This window comes from Chinchilla lanigera, unplaced genomic scaffold (assembly GCF_000276665.1).
Source record: "Chinchilla lanigera isolate Chin_1 unplaced genomic scaffold, ChiLan1.0 scaffold00005, whole genome shotgun sequence".
Lineage (NCBI taxonomy): Eukaryota > Metazoa > Chordata > Mammalia > Rodentia > Chinchillidae > Chinchilla > Chinchilla lanigera.
Window position 1 is genome coordinate 20,716,948 of NW_004955406.1, and position 19,031 is coordinate 20,735,978.

The 19,031-nt window shown below is 42.1% G+C and overlaps 1 protein-coding gene across 7 annotated transcripts in view; it reads left to right on the plus strand.

The window, feature by feature from the left end:
* Positions 1–19,031, plus strand: part of Cacna1e (calcium channel, voltage-dependent, R type, alpha 1E subunit) — a 468,116-nt gene that overhangs the window by 360,384 nt on the left and 88,701 nt on the right. For all 7 annotated transcript variants that reach the window (XM_005374993.2, XM_013521375.1, XM_013521398.1 and 4 more), the window contains 2 exons: positions 14,473–14,588; positions 18,777–18,830. In XM_005374993.2, coding sequence (XP_005375050.1) covers positions 14,473–14,588; positions 18,777–18,830 — 170 coding nt within the window. The remainder of the gene's footprint in view (positions 1–14,472; positions 14,589–18,776; positions 18,831–19,031) is intronic.

Here is a 19,031-nt window from a genome sequence, read left to right on the forward strand (position 1 = left end):
CAGACTAGGAGAAAATATTTACATAACATATATGTGTTTTTTGTATTTTTTAACTTTGCTATTTCTATCACTTTTCTGTAAACTTGGGAATGCATTCATTAGTATACTTTTTATAATTTTGCAGTACCTGGACATTTTGTGTGAAAAGAGTTTCAAAAACACTAATGAATCATTCTTCCAGAAGTAGAAATTGGCTCTTTGACGTTTCAGATTTGACTTCTCTGTAAAACATACCTATTTTCTGAGCAGCAGTAGGTGAAAATACAGTTACAGTGTCATAGGAACTATCTTACTTCACAATTAAACAGAATTATGTATCCAAGTCCTGTGTATGTTCTCCTTCAGACCCCAGGTAAGGAGTCACTGCTAAATGGAGCAGGTGAACTATTGGAAAGGTGGGGTTAAATCTCTGAAGAAAAGCAACAAGCAAACCTCTGGAAAATATGTGGGCATGGTGCATCACCCTAAGTGTCAGTGGGGTCCTGGCTATGCATGTGTGTATGTACAGTACATATGCATATGTGTGCGTGGGCGTGTTCATAACTTCAGACAACCACATGTATGCACTAATAGTATCTGCAGAGCAGGTATGTTTTCACATAAGCATGAAGTCTTATTTTAATTTAGAGATCATTATACTGTTTGGATTCAAAATATCTAAAAGCCATGATCAGTGTTCAGTACAGCATGTTTACTGATGAAGGATACAGCTATTATTTGTGCTACTGGAAACTCATACTTTCAGTGGGAATCCATTCGTACTACTGTTTGATAACATAAGGGCAATATAAATTTCCTACTTACTACACATGATGAGAATATAAATTCAGTTCCTGTTTATAGCCTCATCCCTCAGCTTCTCAAAGCAGAACGAGGATGAGATGTCCTGCATGTGTTTCAGGGCCTTTCATAAACTCAGGTCCTACCCTTGTAGGACCTTGGGAATAACCTGAGTAGTGTGTCCTGAACAAGAGGCAGAATATAAAAGACAGAAAAGAAAAGGGTGACAAAAAGGAATAATAAGTGGGGACAGGGAACACACAGAAAGAAAGAAAAGTACTCTGAAAAGCTTTGGCAAAATACTATCTGTGTAATCCTAAGTATAGAAGTATTGCAGGCCTCCTGGCTTCTACTTGTTCTGTACACCTGCTGTGGTCAAAAGAACTTCACTCTGCCTTTGCCTAGTTGTATGGCCTCGAACAGGTTTTCAAACATTCTTTAACCTCTTTTTATTTTTTCCTTTTTTTTTTCTTTTTTTCTTTTTGGTACTGGGAATTGAACTCAGTACCTTTGGCTTGCCAGATAGGCACTGTGCCGCTGAGCTATACCACTGGCCCAACCTCTTTTTAATAATGGGGTAATATCATGTATTTTGTTAAAATTAAATGAAACAGTGCTTAGAGAACATTTAGTAGAGTTTCTGATACATTAGAACACAAATAATGGTAATAGTATGATCATCTCCACATCTTGTAGCTGCCAAGAAATGGTCATGCAGTGCTTCTCAAACTTTTTATGAACAATCACTTTTTAAAATCTCCAGTATCCTTGGGCACTGCAGCATGTATGGACACTTTGAGGAAATGTGTTCCAAAATGGACGACGGGACAAATGAAATGAAAAGATAAAGAGATATAAAACAAAGCCTCTAATTTTTATTCTCATATTCAATAGATGTATAGTTTTTGTCAAATTGCTGTAGAAGTTACTGAATGCTTTATATTTCTGAATTTCTCTTCTGGACTGGAAACAACTTGCACATGGGCACTGGTCCACACTTTTGAGCATTACTGCTCTATGAAGAGAAAATCTGGTCCTCTTGTGTGTACATCAGGGGGGACTTTGCTGAGAACCTTGGAAGCATTTGGAAGTCTCTGCTGAGGTGAGGGTTATGGTTCAAACAGGCAGCTCCTTCCCTAAGGCATTCATTTGCATGCTCATCCTTTGTGATTCCAAACTTGGCAGAATCTGCTCTATAGGAAATTCTTACCCAAAAGCCCTATGTAAAATTAGCCTTTTCTAAAGGCAGTGAGAAGTTAGATGTGAGAAGTAGTCAAAAAAGTCCACAGTTAGTAGCAGAAACTTTATCAAAAGGTGTTCTTTTTTCCTCTCTAAAGTTCACCAGTATTCCTTCTTTTCTAGTGGTGATTCATATTATCCTTGACCCAAATGTCTGATTTGAGTTAATATCCCAGGTGATAAAGTAACAACGGTCATCCATTCATAGTGCTCTGCATGTTAAAAGAGGCAGCTCCTTTGGAACTTTAGATTCTACTTACATCTATTGAAGATTTAGCATGCTGGGAGCCATGATCATTTCCTTTGCTCATGTGAGCCCATTGACACAACAGCTTGGTGAGGCTGTATTTTTATTAATGCCATTTATTAGGAAATTGAGTTTCAGAGAGGTTAAGTAACTTTCACATGGTCTTGCAAAGAGAGATATATCCAAATATTTATCCAAATTTTAACTAAGTGGCAGGTTTAATTATTTTTCATGGCATTTTAAAACTCTAGCTATATGTTTGTTGTTATGAAGTCCTCACTTTCCAATGAGATATCTCCTAAGCACTAATATCTAAGTAGTCCTGACACTAATATCTACATGCCACCTGTTCCAGGGGAGAATATCCTCCCTTTACCTCACCTGCTTTTATAGCACTTGTTTCTAATAATAGCAACATTTTCAATGAGACAATAATGAATTGCATTTCAGTGAAGAATTTAAGTGAACTCTATGATGGGCTAGACATGTTGGTGACTTATTAAATAGCCACAATTAAGAAAAAATTCTACATAAGAAAAATTATAACTGTTATGGTTTAGATCTAAAATTTCCTCTCAAAGCTTCATGTATTCAGATGTGGCTTTTGGAAGAGATTTGGATCATGAGGGATCGAACTTCATCAGTGGATTGATCCATTGAAGAGATTGTGATTTGATGGCATTATTGGAAGGTAATGGAAACTTTGGAGATGAGAACCTAACTGAAGGGAGGTGATCATAAGGATGTGACTATGGAGATTATATCTGGTTCCTGGACCCCCTCTTTCTTTCTGGCTACATACGATGAGCAACTTTCTTCACTATTTCTTTCTCCCATGATGTTTCTGCTTTACCACGGGGCCAGAAACAATGGACCCAGCTGACTATGGACTAAAAATTCTGAAATCCTGAGCCAATGTAAATTTTTCCTGCTTTAAGTTGTTCTCAGGTATTTGGCCACAGTGACAAAAAGTTGACCACCGCAATAATCATCCACTTTAGAGAGACAACACATAAGAATGCCTCCATTGTAGCTTGACTGTAGCAGAAACTATTTAGGCTTTGTAAAGAACTGTCTGCAGTGATGATGCGTTATGATTCTGGAATGATTTTGAAAGGTCATATAAAGTATGTCGCAAAGATACACAGCTTGTTTTCAGATTTGCCAAGTTTAGAATTAATTCTTGGAGGTTGTGGATGGGTCATATTATTGGCAGATATGTCCTACAGTGGGCACAACTCAGAGGCAACTTCCAGAGAAAAGATAAAATAGCTTTTAATTTTGTTTATTTATTCAACAAATTCTGGTTGAGTTCTTTGTAAGAACTAGGCAGCTTGTACTCTTGTGGAAAGGCAGAAAACCAAGTAGTTGAACCAAGTATTTGATAATGACAAATACTAATGAAATACAACAAGTTGGTGGAGTGTAGACTGTGACAGGTAATGGGATTATTTCTTTGATTTGGTGATCAGGGAAACTCCTCCAAAGTCAAGGATCCAATCTGCAGAGTGTTTTGTAGACCACAGAAAAAACTTTGGATTTTAACAATGGGAAGCCAGGGAAGAATCTTTAACAGGGTGGTTACATGGCTTATTTTGTTTTAAAAGCCACCCCCTGCTTCTCTGCTATAAGGGAAATGGGGATTGAGACAAGGTTGGAAAAAAGAAGTGAGCTAGGAAGTTTCAAGGTAGGAAACATCAAGGCAAGAGATCACAGTAGCCTGGCCTAGGGAAATAGTGGTATTGGAGAGAAGTTGATAGAACTGCCAGGAATTGCTTATGGATTGGGTTGGTGCTGGGATGAAAAAATAGACAAGAATTAAAAGTGACTCTAGCTTAGATGATATTATCTCCTGCACCGGGATAAACTAGGTGAGGAATAATTTGGAGAAAAATAAAAAAATTCTCTTTGGGCCAAGTTAGGTTCAAGATGCCTACTTGACATCCAAGGAGTTGATATCAGGTAAGTAGTTTTCATAGACAGGTTTGGAGCTTAGTGGAAATATAAATATAGGAGTCATCAGCACAGATAGGATGGGGACCCCATGGGCCTGGATGAGATCACCTAGTGAGGAAGGAAGCTGGAAGAGTGGCTGTAGGTCTACTCTGGGGCAGTCCAGTGTTTAGAGGAGCAGAGAAGATCAAGAAGAAGCAAACCAGAGGTGTTCTGAAAGCCTAAGAAGAGAAGCTGAAGAATCATCTAGAAGCAAAATAAGCTGTAGCTCCATTCCAGCTGATCCTGTGCACCTTGGACCTGTATGTCTTCACTGTCAACCTGTCATGGGGTAAGGCTTGGTAGTTTTGGTAGGCCAAGGTTCAGGGGATGTGTCCTACTCCACTGGAACTACCCTCTACTCACGTTCCAAACTCTGGTACTACTCTGTGTCTGGCGGTTGCCTATAAGGTACTGTGCATTTATTCACTCAGTAAACATGGAATAGCCAGTCTGTGCTGGGACTGTGAGTGTAACATGGAACAAGAGCAATCTACCCAGTCCCTGCCCTTACAGAGTTTATAGCATAAAAGATCACCAATGCGTAAGTCAACAAGCACAAGCAGTGGAAATGATTAAAGTACAGCAGCTCCTAGTACCATGTGATTTGGGCAAGTCTAGGTGTTAATCTAGACCTTGATTTTCTATCTGAAAAATACACCTAAGGTTGAGGGACTTTTGATTATACCATAAAGATGTGAACAATGGATGGTTTTCTATGCTGTCTCAGTTTTCTTGTTGAAAAAAATGACCGGGGCCAGGAGTATAGCTCAGCAGCATAAGCGCTTGCCTGGCAAGCCTTCGACTCCATGTATAAAGAAAAAGAAAAAGAAAAAGAAAAAGACGACCATAGGAAGGCTAGGTTGGTTTTCCTGTGTGGTGCGCTCACATGCTATGTGTTAGGGGACACTGGGTCTCTACACTTGCTTCCCCTCCTCAGGCCTCCTCTCTTTCTCTGCTATTCCCTCTTATTAACTTTGGGCTTTCACTTACATTTTACTTATCCATCTTAAAACATAACAAAAAGTTGGTTTTCATAGAGAAGAATCTTTTGATGATGAACCATGACATTTTATCTTCCTAAGAGTAAGCCTTACTATTGAAATTATCTGGGGATATTGAACAAAGAATTCTGGGAAATTCAATCCTTTTTAGAAAGGGAACACACACACACACACACACACACACACACACACACAGTGGCAAGTTTATAATGGCCAAACGGGTAATAAGCTGTCAGTCCCTCCCTTGAATGCAGCCACATTGGCTCCTCAGGCGCCTCCAAAGCTTTTGGGGAGGGTGCTGCTTGTCGTGGCTTCTCAAAGGAGTGTGAAATGTGTCTCTTAAAAGAACTCAGCCATTTGTTCTCTGTCAAGATGCCTCTTTCGTACTGTAATTAGAGTGCCGTGGGGGGTGTGAGTGGGGAAAAAGAAGAATACAAAAAGCTATTGCTTCCCCACGGCTCATTCTTCCTGCACCACAGGGCTTTGAACCCACTGAAATATTGTGATTGAAACACACACTATTATAAGTGTATATATAGAGAGAAAGCGGCATGTGTGCCTTTGAATTTATGCCTTGATAGTATCTGTGTGCCAAACTGAGGTGGCACAGATTGGTGGGTAATTCAACAGAGTCGGGAGATCTAATCCTGCTTTGTAACTCTGCCTTTCCTTGCTCCCTAGGCCTTTATTTTTCTGATCTGCAAAACAGGGATAGGAATGTGGTCCCTTAGTTCCCTGATTAAAAGATTTTAAAGACAACAACGTGAAAACTTGTCATTTGTCAGCATTTGTAGTACATGCTATTCCTTGATCATCTATTAATGGAAGGGAACAGCAAAATAGTTGGAACAAGTCATGCAGCATTTAAGAATATTTGTGGGTTTTGTTTTGTTTTGTTTTGAATTTTATCTGCACCAATAGCAACAACAATTTCTTGATGATGTTGTTAAAAAAAATCACTAACATCTTTGTAGCATATGCCAGCAAGAGCAAAGGAAGAATGGTGGAGAACCTAGGCTGGCTCTACTTCATTCACTGCAGGTAGTCGTGCCACAGTGGGCGTGACTTGTGGGGGTTACAGAGAACTGATGCTCTTGGGCCTATTGGTTTTTAATATAAATGTTGTAGAATATCCAGCTCACTTGCATCCCAGCTGAACTGAACAGAACCTGCTCTCCCCAGCGTCTTGTCCGTCTCAGTTAGTTTTAACTCCATCCTTCTAGCCAAAGCCCTTGGGGTCATCTTTGACACACCTTTCTCTTACATTCCATAGTCAATGTGTCAGTAAGTTCTCTTAGCTTTACCTTCACAGTATATTCAGAACCCCAGTATTTCTCAATAGCCGGATTCCTACTGCTCTGTCCAAGGCAGCCATCATCTGGACATAACCTGGAAGGACTCTCTGCTTCTACCTTTAAGTTCTCTTCAGCCTGTTCTCACCAGGCCAGCCAGAGAAAGTCTGAAAATTTCAACCATGTCGCATGATTCCTCTGCTACAGTACTCTAATGATGGTTTCCCAGGCATTTCAAGTAAAAGACAAATCTGTGAGACCTTGAAGGCACTGAGTGATTAGTCCTTCACCTGGTTGGTGACCCACTCTGGCCTCATAGCATTCATCCTCCGTCTATTTAGTCCAGTCTAGCCATATGGTTCCTTTCTCTTCTGTAAAAGCTCCAGGATATTCCTGCCCCAAAGCTTTGTCCTGGCTTTTACCTCTGCCTGGACTTCTGCCCCTTGGATGCCTCCCTCTCCCACATCTCTTATGTCATTGCTTAAGTCTTCTCCCCAAGGCCCTTCCTGGCAACCCAACCTGAAATCCTTCCCCTACACTTACTGTGCTATTTCAGTTTCACTTTTCCCTGAGTGCTTGTCAAGTTATAGTGTATTGCATACTGTACCTGTTTTCTTATTATCCCTCTCCCACATGGTAATGTGAGCTGTTTGGGTGGAAGATTTTGCTCTTATTTCTGCTGCTATTTCCCCATATTCTACAATAATGCCTACTATCAGGAAGGCAGTCATAAATTATGTTTTTGAGGTAGAATGAATATAAATATATATATTTGATAATAACTGTCTATATTATGATATAGCTCAGAAATGATAGCCATTAGAAATATCTACTCTGTGCCAGATACTGTAATTTGCACTTCCTATCTACTATTCAATCATCACAACAACTGTTTCAGGTAGGTGTGATATTTATCATGATATTACAAATTAAAATTTAGGTTAAGATCTTGCCTCATGTCGTACCACGGTGAAGCAGGTCTGTCCAACTTGAGAGCTTTTAATCATAACGCTTTAACACTATAGATTACACCAGCTTCAAGGTGAAAAAGCAAAACAGGAAACATACTTCATTTCCTTCATTATCTCTTTTATGATAATTGCCAGATCTTCTTTTCCTGTCTCTACTCGGACAAATAGATGAGATAGCAATGTTGGAAGAGACTGTTCATTCCAAGTTCCTACAAGAATTTGCCTCTTTTGAGTTTTCATAGCTGAAATACGAAGATGTGGAACAGCACTGGCTCTGGCACTGGGACACCTAGGTGATTCTGCAGATCAACCCCCACATGCTCTAGATCTTGGCCCAGGGAGTTAGTTGACCCCTCTGTGCTGTAGTCTTCCTGTATGTAAAAGGCTGAGCTTGGACAGGTGATCAATCAGGTCCTTCTCACCTAATAGATACCCTGATCTCTGCGACACATGGTCTTTCTTTCCCAGCTGTGGATACAGGGTGGAGGGTAAGGATGGGGTACAGCACTTTGTGTGTATCCCATGCTGTTTCTGTCCTTTAACCACTTTCGGGAAGGACTTCTGCTCATAAGAGGAGCCCTCCCAAAGCTCCTGATGCTAAGAAAGGGTGACACGGGGTGATATAGTGCTTGAGTACTTGAATCTTTCACCCACCTGCACACTCACCCTGATTATTAGAGTCAATATGGGCTGAGATTTGGAAGGCTGGGTTCTGTTTTGGCCTTTATTTATTGACAGCCTAAGTCTCTCTAAATCCTTTCTGGAACAAGGCGACGGATAAGACATAAGTAGCCATAATGCTGCTGAACTGTGTGACCTTCAACAAGGTGCACGCTTTCCCTGGCGCTGTGTTTGCTTCTCTGAAAAATGGGAGAAAAGGTTCCTTGAGTTCATGAAAACACTGAAAAGTTTCACCCTCTACCCGCAGCTCAGTTTCCGAGATTGGAATTAAACCACCGCCAGCACACAGTTACCAATCTGACTTAGCCAATTTCTCTGTTTCAGAATGTTTAAGACTTGAAGAGGTTTTATTTTTCTTGGTATCACACTCAAATTCCTCCTTGCTGAAGCAAAGATCTTACAAGAACATTGGCAAAGTTTCCTTGTGGGTAGCAAAGCCCTCTGAAAATATGGACTCTGAAGATTAATAGGAATGTGACTATGTGGCCATTTGTGTGTTTGGCAGAATCTGTCTACATATGCTTCGGGGTGCCGGTGTGAGCATGTGAATCCATGCCAATGTGTGTGATGAAGCATGCAAGTGTGTACAGGAGTGTGGGTAAACAGATCTTTGAGTCACATAGGCCAGTGCATCCAGGCAGGCTTTGTCTTCCTTTCAGTTGCCATGACAACAGTGAGGGCCTCTGCATCAGTAAACAAAGCTTCCTGCATACACTGAGTTGGCAGAAGTGCTCTGGAGCCAGAGGCTAAAACAGAAGCCAGGCAGTTCTCCACCAGAAGGTTTCTTGCTGCAGCAGGCCTTCCAGAAACATCTTCCTCACTAGATAAATGTAGAGATGCCCATCCAGCCATTTTGTGATGCTGAGATAAGACAACATAAGCAGGAATTTTAGGCTAGAGGTAGGCATGAGTGAACCTCATGTCTAATTCCCAAGAGTTAGGCACATCATGATAAATTCTAGAAATGTAGATGACCAAAATCTATTCCATCATTACCTTGTGAACACAAACCAGTTACTTTAATTTATTCATATACAGATTAGCCACTTTGTGAATTATCTGTGGCAATGACTTCTTTATAGGTCCATAAATTCACAAAATAGACATCAGTTTTGATATTAACATAAACATGATTTGAAAGAGAACTCTGATTCTCTCCCCTCATAGCTGCAGGCATGTATAGAAATGTTTGGGGCATTGTGCCTTGTCTGAGATGATCCTTGTAATTCTTCCACTTCATCTTATTGTGAATAAGAAAGAATCAGTTGTATAGGAAAAGCTGATTTTTACAATTTATGATTCTTGTGTAAACTTCTGGAAGACAAAAGTGTCACAAATGTAGATTCATTAACAGGGATGAAAAAAGAAAGCAAATTCATCATGTACTACAAGGAGATCAACAACCTTCCTATAGATCCCATAAGTGAAATTTAGAAACCTGAACTTTGCATGCAGATGTGGCCACCAGAATAGAGACTCACCCAGGCCTAACTCCAGCTCACCTTTCTTTCATGTTTCTGAGAGCGGTATCTTGTGGGGAGCTGCAGGTTATCTTCCCAGGGGACCACGGTGAGGTCTAAAATGATAGATGACAGAACTGGGGAGTAAGTAGTGCCTACAATGAAGTGCAGTTTGGATGTTCTTCGTTGTGCCAACTCTTATAGGAATCTAGCCAGGCTTCCTAGAGCAGAGTTGTTCCCACCTCTGGTTAGGAACAAAGGGTTTTTATGTCTGTCTAATGTCAGCTATGACTGAGAGGTTACCACCCCATTCATTAGCAGCAAAGGATGTCTGGATACCTCACTCTGAGAAAAGATCTGGCACCATTCTGCTATAGCACATGGGGTTTAATTTTGTCCTTCATATTTGGAATCATGAAGCATAGATGCATCCTATCCTGAGCTCTATTACATCTATGGTGTGGAAGCACTGGATGGAGCAAGTAGCAAGCGGCTGGTTACATATTCTCTTTCCTTAAGCCCCAGGCAAGTGCCAGGAGACCTTGGGGTATGTGAACACTCTTCCGCTATAATCCAGAGTTCCTTTTCTTAACTTCCTATGGCTTCATCCAAGGGAACTGGATAAATTGAGATATGCAGAGAGCCTCTCTCTGAGGTTTCCAAATTTATCACTATCATCACCACCCAAGTAACCCCCAGGATCCTGTGAAGAAAGAGTTCTGATTCTCAGAGAAGGGGGATAATGGAAGAACATACGTCCCTTCCCCAGGTCTGGCCACTTAGATACTCGGAGCCTGGTGGGCATGTAAGTCTAAGATTAGAATATTCACTTGTTTTTGGCATGTTGTGGAGCTGAATCCTATTTGGCCCTGTTCCCTCCAGATTATGTATGTGTATGAATAAATGGTGACTATGATACAGACACAAAATCAGCAGTGTATCACTACCTTGACTAATGCTATGAATTTTATTTTAGGTCTTTATCAACCTATCCTTTATTAACTCAGCATAGGGGATTTTATACAGCTGTCTCAATGAAAGGCTTCTTTAAGGAAGAAGAAAAATAAAAGGAAAAGAAAAGAAAAAAAATACCTCAGTTTTATATCCTTATTTTCTTCAACCTTGAGCTGAAACAAAATCCCTTTTGTAATGTCTAGATAGCAGAGAAGACAGCTAAGTCTGTCTTGTAGAAATTGCACTTGCCTTGGAATTGGAAGACAGTAGTGTGACTTTCAGTCCCACCCCTTTCTAATTGGATGATCTTGGGCAAGTAACTTCTCTGAATTTCCCAGATTTTTGAAAATATAAATAAACAAGAAAGCCAATAGGTGAGACCTAGGGTCCAGGAAACTTTCAAATACACAAGGAGGTTAGACTGGGGTTTATTTGCCTAACTTGCCAGAAATCAAGCTATCCTGTCATTCTGGGGGACAGATAGAAGGGACATATTGCATGCTTCAGAGACTAATTCTACAGACATTGTATAGTAGACTTAAAAGAGAGTGGTGGCAGCATTGAAGACTTAGCACTAGCTCCCTGGCTCCCTTGGGTCAGTGCAGGGATGCAGTGGTTCTTCACTGAAGGCTTTGGGAACCAGGGCAGAACTACCACCGTGCACACTGAGTCAGCCTTCATGTTTTTAGTAGTAATAATGATAAATCTATTGAAGATGTACTATATACCAGGTCTATTTTGGTCAAGGAAGATAGAAAATTGGATATGTCATAAGGTGTTTTCACAAAAATCTCTTGTAGATGAAGAGACAGTCACCTGTGCAACTGATCACAGTAGAGGTCTGACTGTAAGGGGGGCTCTCAGGAGACAGAGGAGAGCTGGAGAGGGTGCTAGAAGATTCAGGGAAGGGAATACTAAACACAGAGACAGCATTTCAACTTGGCCTTGAGTTTTGACAGACTAAGACAGATTCCAGGCAGAGCAAGGGTACACACTAGCCTTGCAAGCCCACGCCACCTTTTGGGAAATGGGTCATGGCTGAAGCATGGCCATGGAGGACTCCGAGCAGGCAAAAGTGGGCAGGAATGATGAGAGATAAGGTTTGAAGACAAAGGCATGACTCAAATCTTGCAAGACTTTGAAGGCCATATTTAGTGTTTTTGCTTCATTCAGGAGAAGGCAGAGGCGGCTGGGAAGGAGGAGGTGCTGAGTAGAAAGGGAACTGAGAGGATCTGAGAGTTGTGGTTCCTCTCCAAGGCTCTCTTTCTTTGCTTGGACACTTGCCCTCACAAAGGGCCACTTGATTCCCCTTAGATTCAGTTTTCTGATCTGGAGAGTGGAGGCATTTGTAATAGTGCTTGCCCTCCACACTCAAGGATTACTGTGGTTGTCACCTACTGAGATTCTCCTTTATCAAGGTCTTGCTCAAAATAATATATCTTAGTAAACCTTTCTTAATTCCCTCAGAGCTTAGGTGAAAGATCAAGATACATGCACATGAAAAGATAAAGAATGTAGCAGAAGAAAATACTGGGGCTTGAAGAACTTAGAATTTGAGAGCCCTCAGGCCTGGGTTCTAATTCTGGCTTCATTTCTTACTTCTACTTGATCAAGTTGCTTTACTTTTAAATGGAGAATGAAAATACTCATCCTGCTCTCCCTTCAGAATGCTTGCAAAGATTAAATGATCAACGTATGTGAAGGGGCTTGGTAAATTCGAGAGCGTTTCACAAATACTACTTGCTATGTTTATTACTTGAAATTTAGTGTTTTTAAAAGGTGACTCTAATACCTATGAGAGAGATAAAATTAAGGGAAGAGAGAGAGATGGTTGAGTGACTAACTCCATGCTACTGCAATAGTCCAGTCAAGGAAAGAAGAGGTCCTGGACAAGATAATAACAATGGAGAGAGGGTAGATTCAGGAGTCCTTCTGAGGATAGAACCAACAGAACAGTGTCACTAATTGTACTCAGGGGATGGAAAGAAGCAAAGAGCTAATGGTAAGCACTTTGGTGGACAGTGACACTATGACTCACCCAGGCTTTGTTACTCTCTAATTGCTGAAATGTAGGAAAGAGGGTAAGGATAGGAGCTATCCTAGTGTTTGACTTCTGTTCCTTTGACACTCACTGGCCCTGCTTGTTCTTCATTTTAACTCTTTCCATCTCACCACAGTACATTTAACAGAAGCTACTGAAGCTGCCACCAAGCACAGGGCAAGGTGGGGGAACCTTGCCCCGTACCTTCAATTTTACTTAACCATAATAACCATAGATCCAGTCCCTGAAGAAGCCAGCTGTATTTTGGCAGGAGGGCCAAATAAAGATATAGGATAGACACAAATAGGCCTCTATCTTGATTATGGTAGACCAGCCCCTCCCCTTCCTCTGCAGTGTAGCTGGGTCACATCTTTGAGCTCTTGGCTTATTTCTCCTTCCCTGGACATGAGGATGGAGCTGGCAGGATCCAAAGTGGATGCTGGACTCTCTCATCTTTAGGCTACAGCTTTTTATTTATGGTGATCCTCTTGAATAAATGGAGCAGCTTTCAGGACAAGTAGAGAACACTTGAACTGTGGTGGGCGGGACTGTAGTACTAAGGGGGAACTGCAGCCTGTGAGCGTGTCCGGTGATGAGGAAAGCTTTAGCATGCTGGTTACTGGAGAAGCCAATTAGCATATGGCTGTTTCTTTGTCCCCATTTGTTTACCCATTGAATCCGATCCTTTCTACCAAGAAGCATTTTAATCCTCTTTTCTCCTCCCTTCAGCTCCCATGGAGTCTTCTCATTTCCTTGTACAGAGGGTGGCTTTTTCCTCTATGCCTGCCAGTGAACTCTGTCTTTTTCTTCACCTTCACCTTGACTTTCCCTCTGTCTTGTTACCCCACTCTACCCTCTCACCTCACCTTCCCACTATCTTTCTACTGGGTGCTTACCCTGTGTCCCTTCCTTTATTATGTAATCAACACCAGACTGTCTTCAACAGCTTATCAGCCCTTCAAGTCATCTGTGCCATTGCTCTTCCATCTCACTCCTTATTGAGCATCACAGTGTACCAGACACCACGGTAAACAGGCCCTGTACCCAAGACTAGAAGCAAGGAGACTAATGTAAGCCATTGGAGCCATCTGGATAGGAGATGATGATGCCCAGGACAGAATTAGAGTTCACATCGCAACATATTACTTCATGCATCCAAGCCTTGGTTGCTCCATCTGTTAAATGGAGAATTTAACAGTGTTCAATTTATAGGATGTCTATGAGGCTTAAGTGAGTTAGTATGAAAAATTTCACACATGACTGGCACAGAATAACTGGTCAATACACATTAGTCACTGTTGTTATCAAAAGTATAAAGGATAGATCTGGCCCTGAGAAGGTTAAGGGCTTCCACTGTAGCAGGGGGATTGAACATGGCATTTTGAAAACTCATTTGTTGCATGGCTAAAAAGTCCCTGTCAAAATAGAGCACATGCCTGTCATCCCAGCTACTCATGAGGCTGAGGCAAGAGGATCACATGTTGGAGCCAAGTCTTGGCGACTTAATGAGAACTTGTCTCAAAAAAAAATTGTTCAAAAGGTACTTGCAATATAATTCAGTGCTTTATGGGTTCAATCTCTACCATCAAAAATAAAGCAGGGCAAGCAAAGGGTATTGTGCCTCATTGACATGCAGAGGATCTGCACAGGTCTCTGGTAAGAAGCTGCACTGCAGCCTAGTACCTAGGAATGTGGAGGTGGAGTGTACAGAGGGATGTACTCAAACACTTTTACTTGCATCACCCTTTCTCTTTGTCACGGTACTACCCAAACCCAGTGACTGCAGTGACTCTTACCGTTCTTATCCACAGGGAATTTGCCAAAGAGAGAGAGCGAGTGGAGAACAGGAGAGCGTTCATGAAACTGCGACGCCAGCAGCAGATTGAGCGTGAACTGAATGGCTACCGGGCCTGGATTGACAAAGCCGGTGAGGCTGTGGGCTGGAAGAGCTGGGGAAGTGGGATGCATAGGCATCAGAGACCACACCCTCCCAATACTTCCATGCAAGGTCAGCCTAGAAGAGAGCAGAGAGCAGCTCTGACTGCCTTGTGAGCTTTTTGGTTTCCTGCTGGTCCCGCTTTCTCTGTTGAAGTCTGACTTTCCTAGCTCTTCCGTCGGACGCCTTTCACAAGGCAACATGTTAGCAGGACCAACGAAGGAAAATGTAATCCTAGAGCTGAGGTTGGGCTGGTGACTTTTATATTCTGCCCACCCTGTGCCGACAATCCATACATTTAGCAAACATACATTATTGTGCTTATTGTAGGCACTTGGGTTACAACCACTAGCGAAACATAGACTCCTGAAAGCTCTTGTTTTAAGAAGCTCATTCTTTTCTAGATAAGGAAGGAAACAATAAATAAAATAATAAACTTGCAAGAAGATGATAAGTACAATGAGAAAAAAGGCCAGGATAAAGTACGGGATGTGTTGCAATTTTAAGTAGAGGGGTTGGAATAGGCCCATTTGTCTGGAGACTTGAAGGAGATGAGAGGGTGAGCTGCAGGAAGATCCGGGAAGAGAATATTTCAGCATCAAGTCCCTAATAAGAGAAGGGCCAGGTGTGGGCCAGGTGTGAGCCAAGAGCAGAAGGAAAGGGGACAAGGGGAGGGTGACACAAGATAAAATGAGGGTGGCTCTGGGAGTGGGCAGCAGTCAGGTGTGGCCGTGTGGGTTACTGTAAGAGTTCTGGGCTTTACTGTAGATAGGCAAAGGACCAACATGCTCTGATTTAAGATTTTAAAGGAGCATTTGGTTGCTGCTTGGAGAATAGAGCATAAGAGAACAAGGCCAGAGACAGGGAGACTAGTGTGAGGTCGTGGCAGATGGGAGATGATGGCAAGAGCAAGTGTTTTCCCAAGGCCTGCAGTGTCCTCACTCCTTACCCTGTGGCCCAGCATCAGGAACACTTTGGGCCCAGCCTTGAGCATGGATCCATGCCGTCACGATTTCATCACCACACAGAGGCACCATATTCAAGTTTGACTGTGGTTCAGTTGCTTATGAGGGGCATCAATTAGTCACCCCTTAACTGTCAATAAAAAGGATACATTTGCTTGCATTATTCTTTTAAAGGTTGGAATATATATATATATATATAGATATATATTTTCATTTTCTTCCAGAGAAAAGTGATTTTAAAATAAAGTAAAAAAATACACTTGACAGGCAGCATCCTTCTCTATTCCTAATGGAAAACCTAGCACAAATGTGAAGTCACACAGGAAAATTTTGGAGTATGATTTGATACTTAGTTGCTTAAGTTTTCTGCTTCTGCAGGAGCTTTAGAATGACATTGTGTCCCCCTTAGCCTGACCACCAACACGTGAAAAGGCGTTAAAGTTTTGGAGTTGACCTCTGATTATCTGTAAGGGCTGAGAGAATGCACATACGATTGAAAGGCAGAGAAACACCCCTATCTGGGACCGCCACATTTTCTTGTTGCCTCCAAAAGTGTAAGAAATGCCTATTGGCTGAGTGTCCATTTCATCCTTACTCCTTCAATGCAGTTGTGTAGCGGGTCATAAATATGAATCTTTCTACCTCTGCCCCAAACGGTAACTCAGCCTTATCATAGGAGGGTGAGCTGATTTGCCTCCAGGTTAGGCAGGCAGCTCGCTGTTCCCAACTGTCCTTGGCATCCTTGGTGCAGGAGCCATCTGACAGACTGTGGAGTTAGCTGGCAGCAGAACCAGAAAAGAATCTTCCCAGCCCTGGCTGTGACCCCACACAGGGTCAGGTGGCCAGCTACGCTGCTTTTTTGTGGCGTGCTTTTCAGACACTTGGAAAATTCCAAGGCTTCCCTTTCTTCCAGTTGGCAAAGCCAGCTCTCTCTCCTTCTAAGAAAAAAGACGCACTGCAACGTCAAATTGTGCTTCCTGGCCCTTCCCTTTACAAATGGAGCATGAGTGAATCAGAGACATATGGGTTACATTTCCCTGGAAAGACACTCAAGTTCGAAAGCGAACTTGGCAAAAGGCATCGGTGGGGGAGGGGTGGTTTCAACGCATCCAGAGCCTCAGCTTTTCCCAGAGATCCTCAGCAGCACCACACCTTCCATCTGCCTCGGGAGTTCTCAGACCTCCCCAACCCAAAGCCAGACACTTTGCAGCAAGCGTGACTCTCCGGCCAAGGTAATTAATGCTGCTATGAGGTATTTTACCAAGGACTTAATTTTAAAATGATGCCCTCCAAACAACTTGTGCTATAGAATGCCTTTAAAGCTCTGTCGGCCTGCATGAAGAAACACCCCACTGATAACACTTAACCTGTTAACTCAGTGTTCTGCCAGAGGCTGCATTTAAAAAAAAGAAAGCTAAACATTTATGACTTGGCATAATGGCCATCAGGTATAGTAATGTCCGAGCCTCAAAATGTTCCCCTCCCTGGGAAATACATTACATACTCTCAGTTTTATATGCAGGTGAAATTATGGCAATGACTTTACCCTCTCCTACTTGCCCTTCTACTTCTTACAATTGCTTAAATTAAACTGTTGTTTAATTGATACCGTCACAAGCTTTTCCCCAGCATCTGGGATCTTCACAAATGACTGTTGAGACCACCTGCTCCCTAGTCTATCTGTTGAAAGTGGGTGAGAATCAAAACCTATACACATCATTCCCAGTAGGGCACTCAGGAGCCCTCCAGATTTGGGGTGTAAGGGCTATTTGTCGGTCGCTTTAGAGGAAGTCTAGTGAGGTTAATTGCAACAGGGCTTTGTAGAAAATAGTGCACCTTAGATCATGACACTTCCCTGGAGCAGAGGACCCTGTAAACCTAGGAATGGTATGGTGTTTCTTCCAAACATGAAAAAAACAAATTCATTGCCTAAACACCAACAAATCCTTCATTTTTTTAGCACTACCTGGGTAGCTAACAATTCAACTCAAGCTTAAGAGTTAAGACTACCCAGAGTTAGCACAGATCTTCCAGATTAAAGGCTCAGTCCCACAAAACTGACACCAGAAAGTAGGGTCCCCAGGTGACCCACGTTTCTCCCTAGATGACTACAAATTTGTGGGGTCTTAAAGTTCTTGCACCTACCCAACCCTCCACTGCCTGAAGATTTTATAATTTGCTAGGGTGAGTTACAGAATTGAGGAAAATCAATACTTACTGCTTTGTTATAAAGGCTACAAGTGGAATGGTTGATAAAAGAGACACACAGGGCAAGGTGTGCACTCCCATCAGAGGGAGGTGTTCACCAACCCAGAGACTCCCAAACCGTGTGGATTAGAGGGATTTATGGAGATTTTGGTCCTTGGGCATGCCTGATTAAATCACTGGCCATTGGTGATTGAACCCAATCTAACCTCTCTCTCCTCCCCAGAGATGAGGATGGGGAGCACACTAAAAATTCTAGCTCTCCAATCATGTGGTTAGGTTTCCACTAGCTGCCATGCTTTAAGCTAGCCAGGGCCCCTCTCCTGTCCAGGAGTCCTCTCATTAGCATTCAGAAGAGCTCTGTGCCAGGAACCACAGACAAAATCCAACTATGTTTTTTATAATGCCACAGGGACAAATCATGGTGGACTCAAGCCCTGCTTCAGTGAAGCAGGACAGAAATGGCAAGGAGGCAGACCACAGCCCTGTTTCCCTCTGATCTTTATGCTTCTTTCTCTGTCCTCTCCTCAAAGATATGGACAGGATGGTGCCCAAAGCCTGGTTTTATCTCCTGAATAAGGGAGTAGGAATTATGGCCCAGGGGGACACAGACAAGAGAAATTAGAATGCTTCTTTGCTAAAAACAAAACAAAACAAAAAAAACAAAACAAAAAACAAACAACAAACCAATAGGGGCTTAGGAGAGAAAGAACTCTGAATGAAAATAAAAACAAAAAAAGAACTTTTTCACGCCTATCAATCTATGGGATTTGGTTGGAAACACTCCCCCCTCCAAGGTACAATGCTGAGCAACGGCATCATACGTACACCTAGTACTCTGTGCTCCCTGGTGACACTTGTTTTCTTTCTATGCCAGGACCTGTGACAGGCTCTGAACCTTTTGCTCACTGTCTGTTGCTCTGAGTCAGAACTGTCCCTAAGGGATTTTCATTTTGCACAATAATTTGGCATTTACAGATAATTTACTGAGCCATTTGTTTCTCCATAGAGGAAGTCATGCTTGCTGAAGAAAATAAAAATGCTGGGACATCAGCCTTAGAAGGTAAGGAAGTGCTACAGTGCATTTGCCCCTCTCTTGCCGTGGCAATCTCTCTTGATCAGAAGAGGAAGAGAAAAAAAGAAAACAGGGATGCTCTGGGATTTGAAACGCAAGTCTCTCTGCAATAAAATCCCTCATGCTTTAAAGTGAAGATATTTGAGTCACAGATTTAAATGCCCTTTAAAGTGATGAAAATGAAACCCA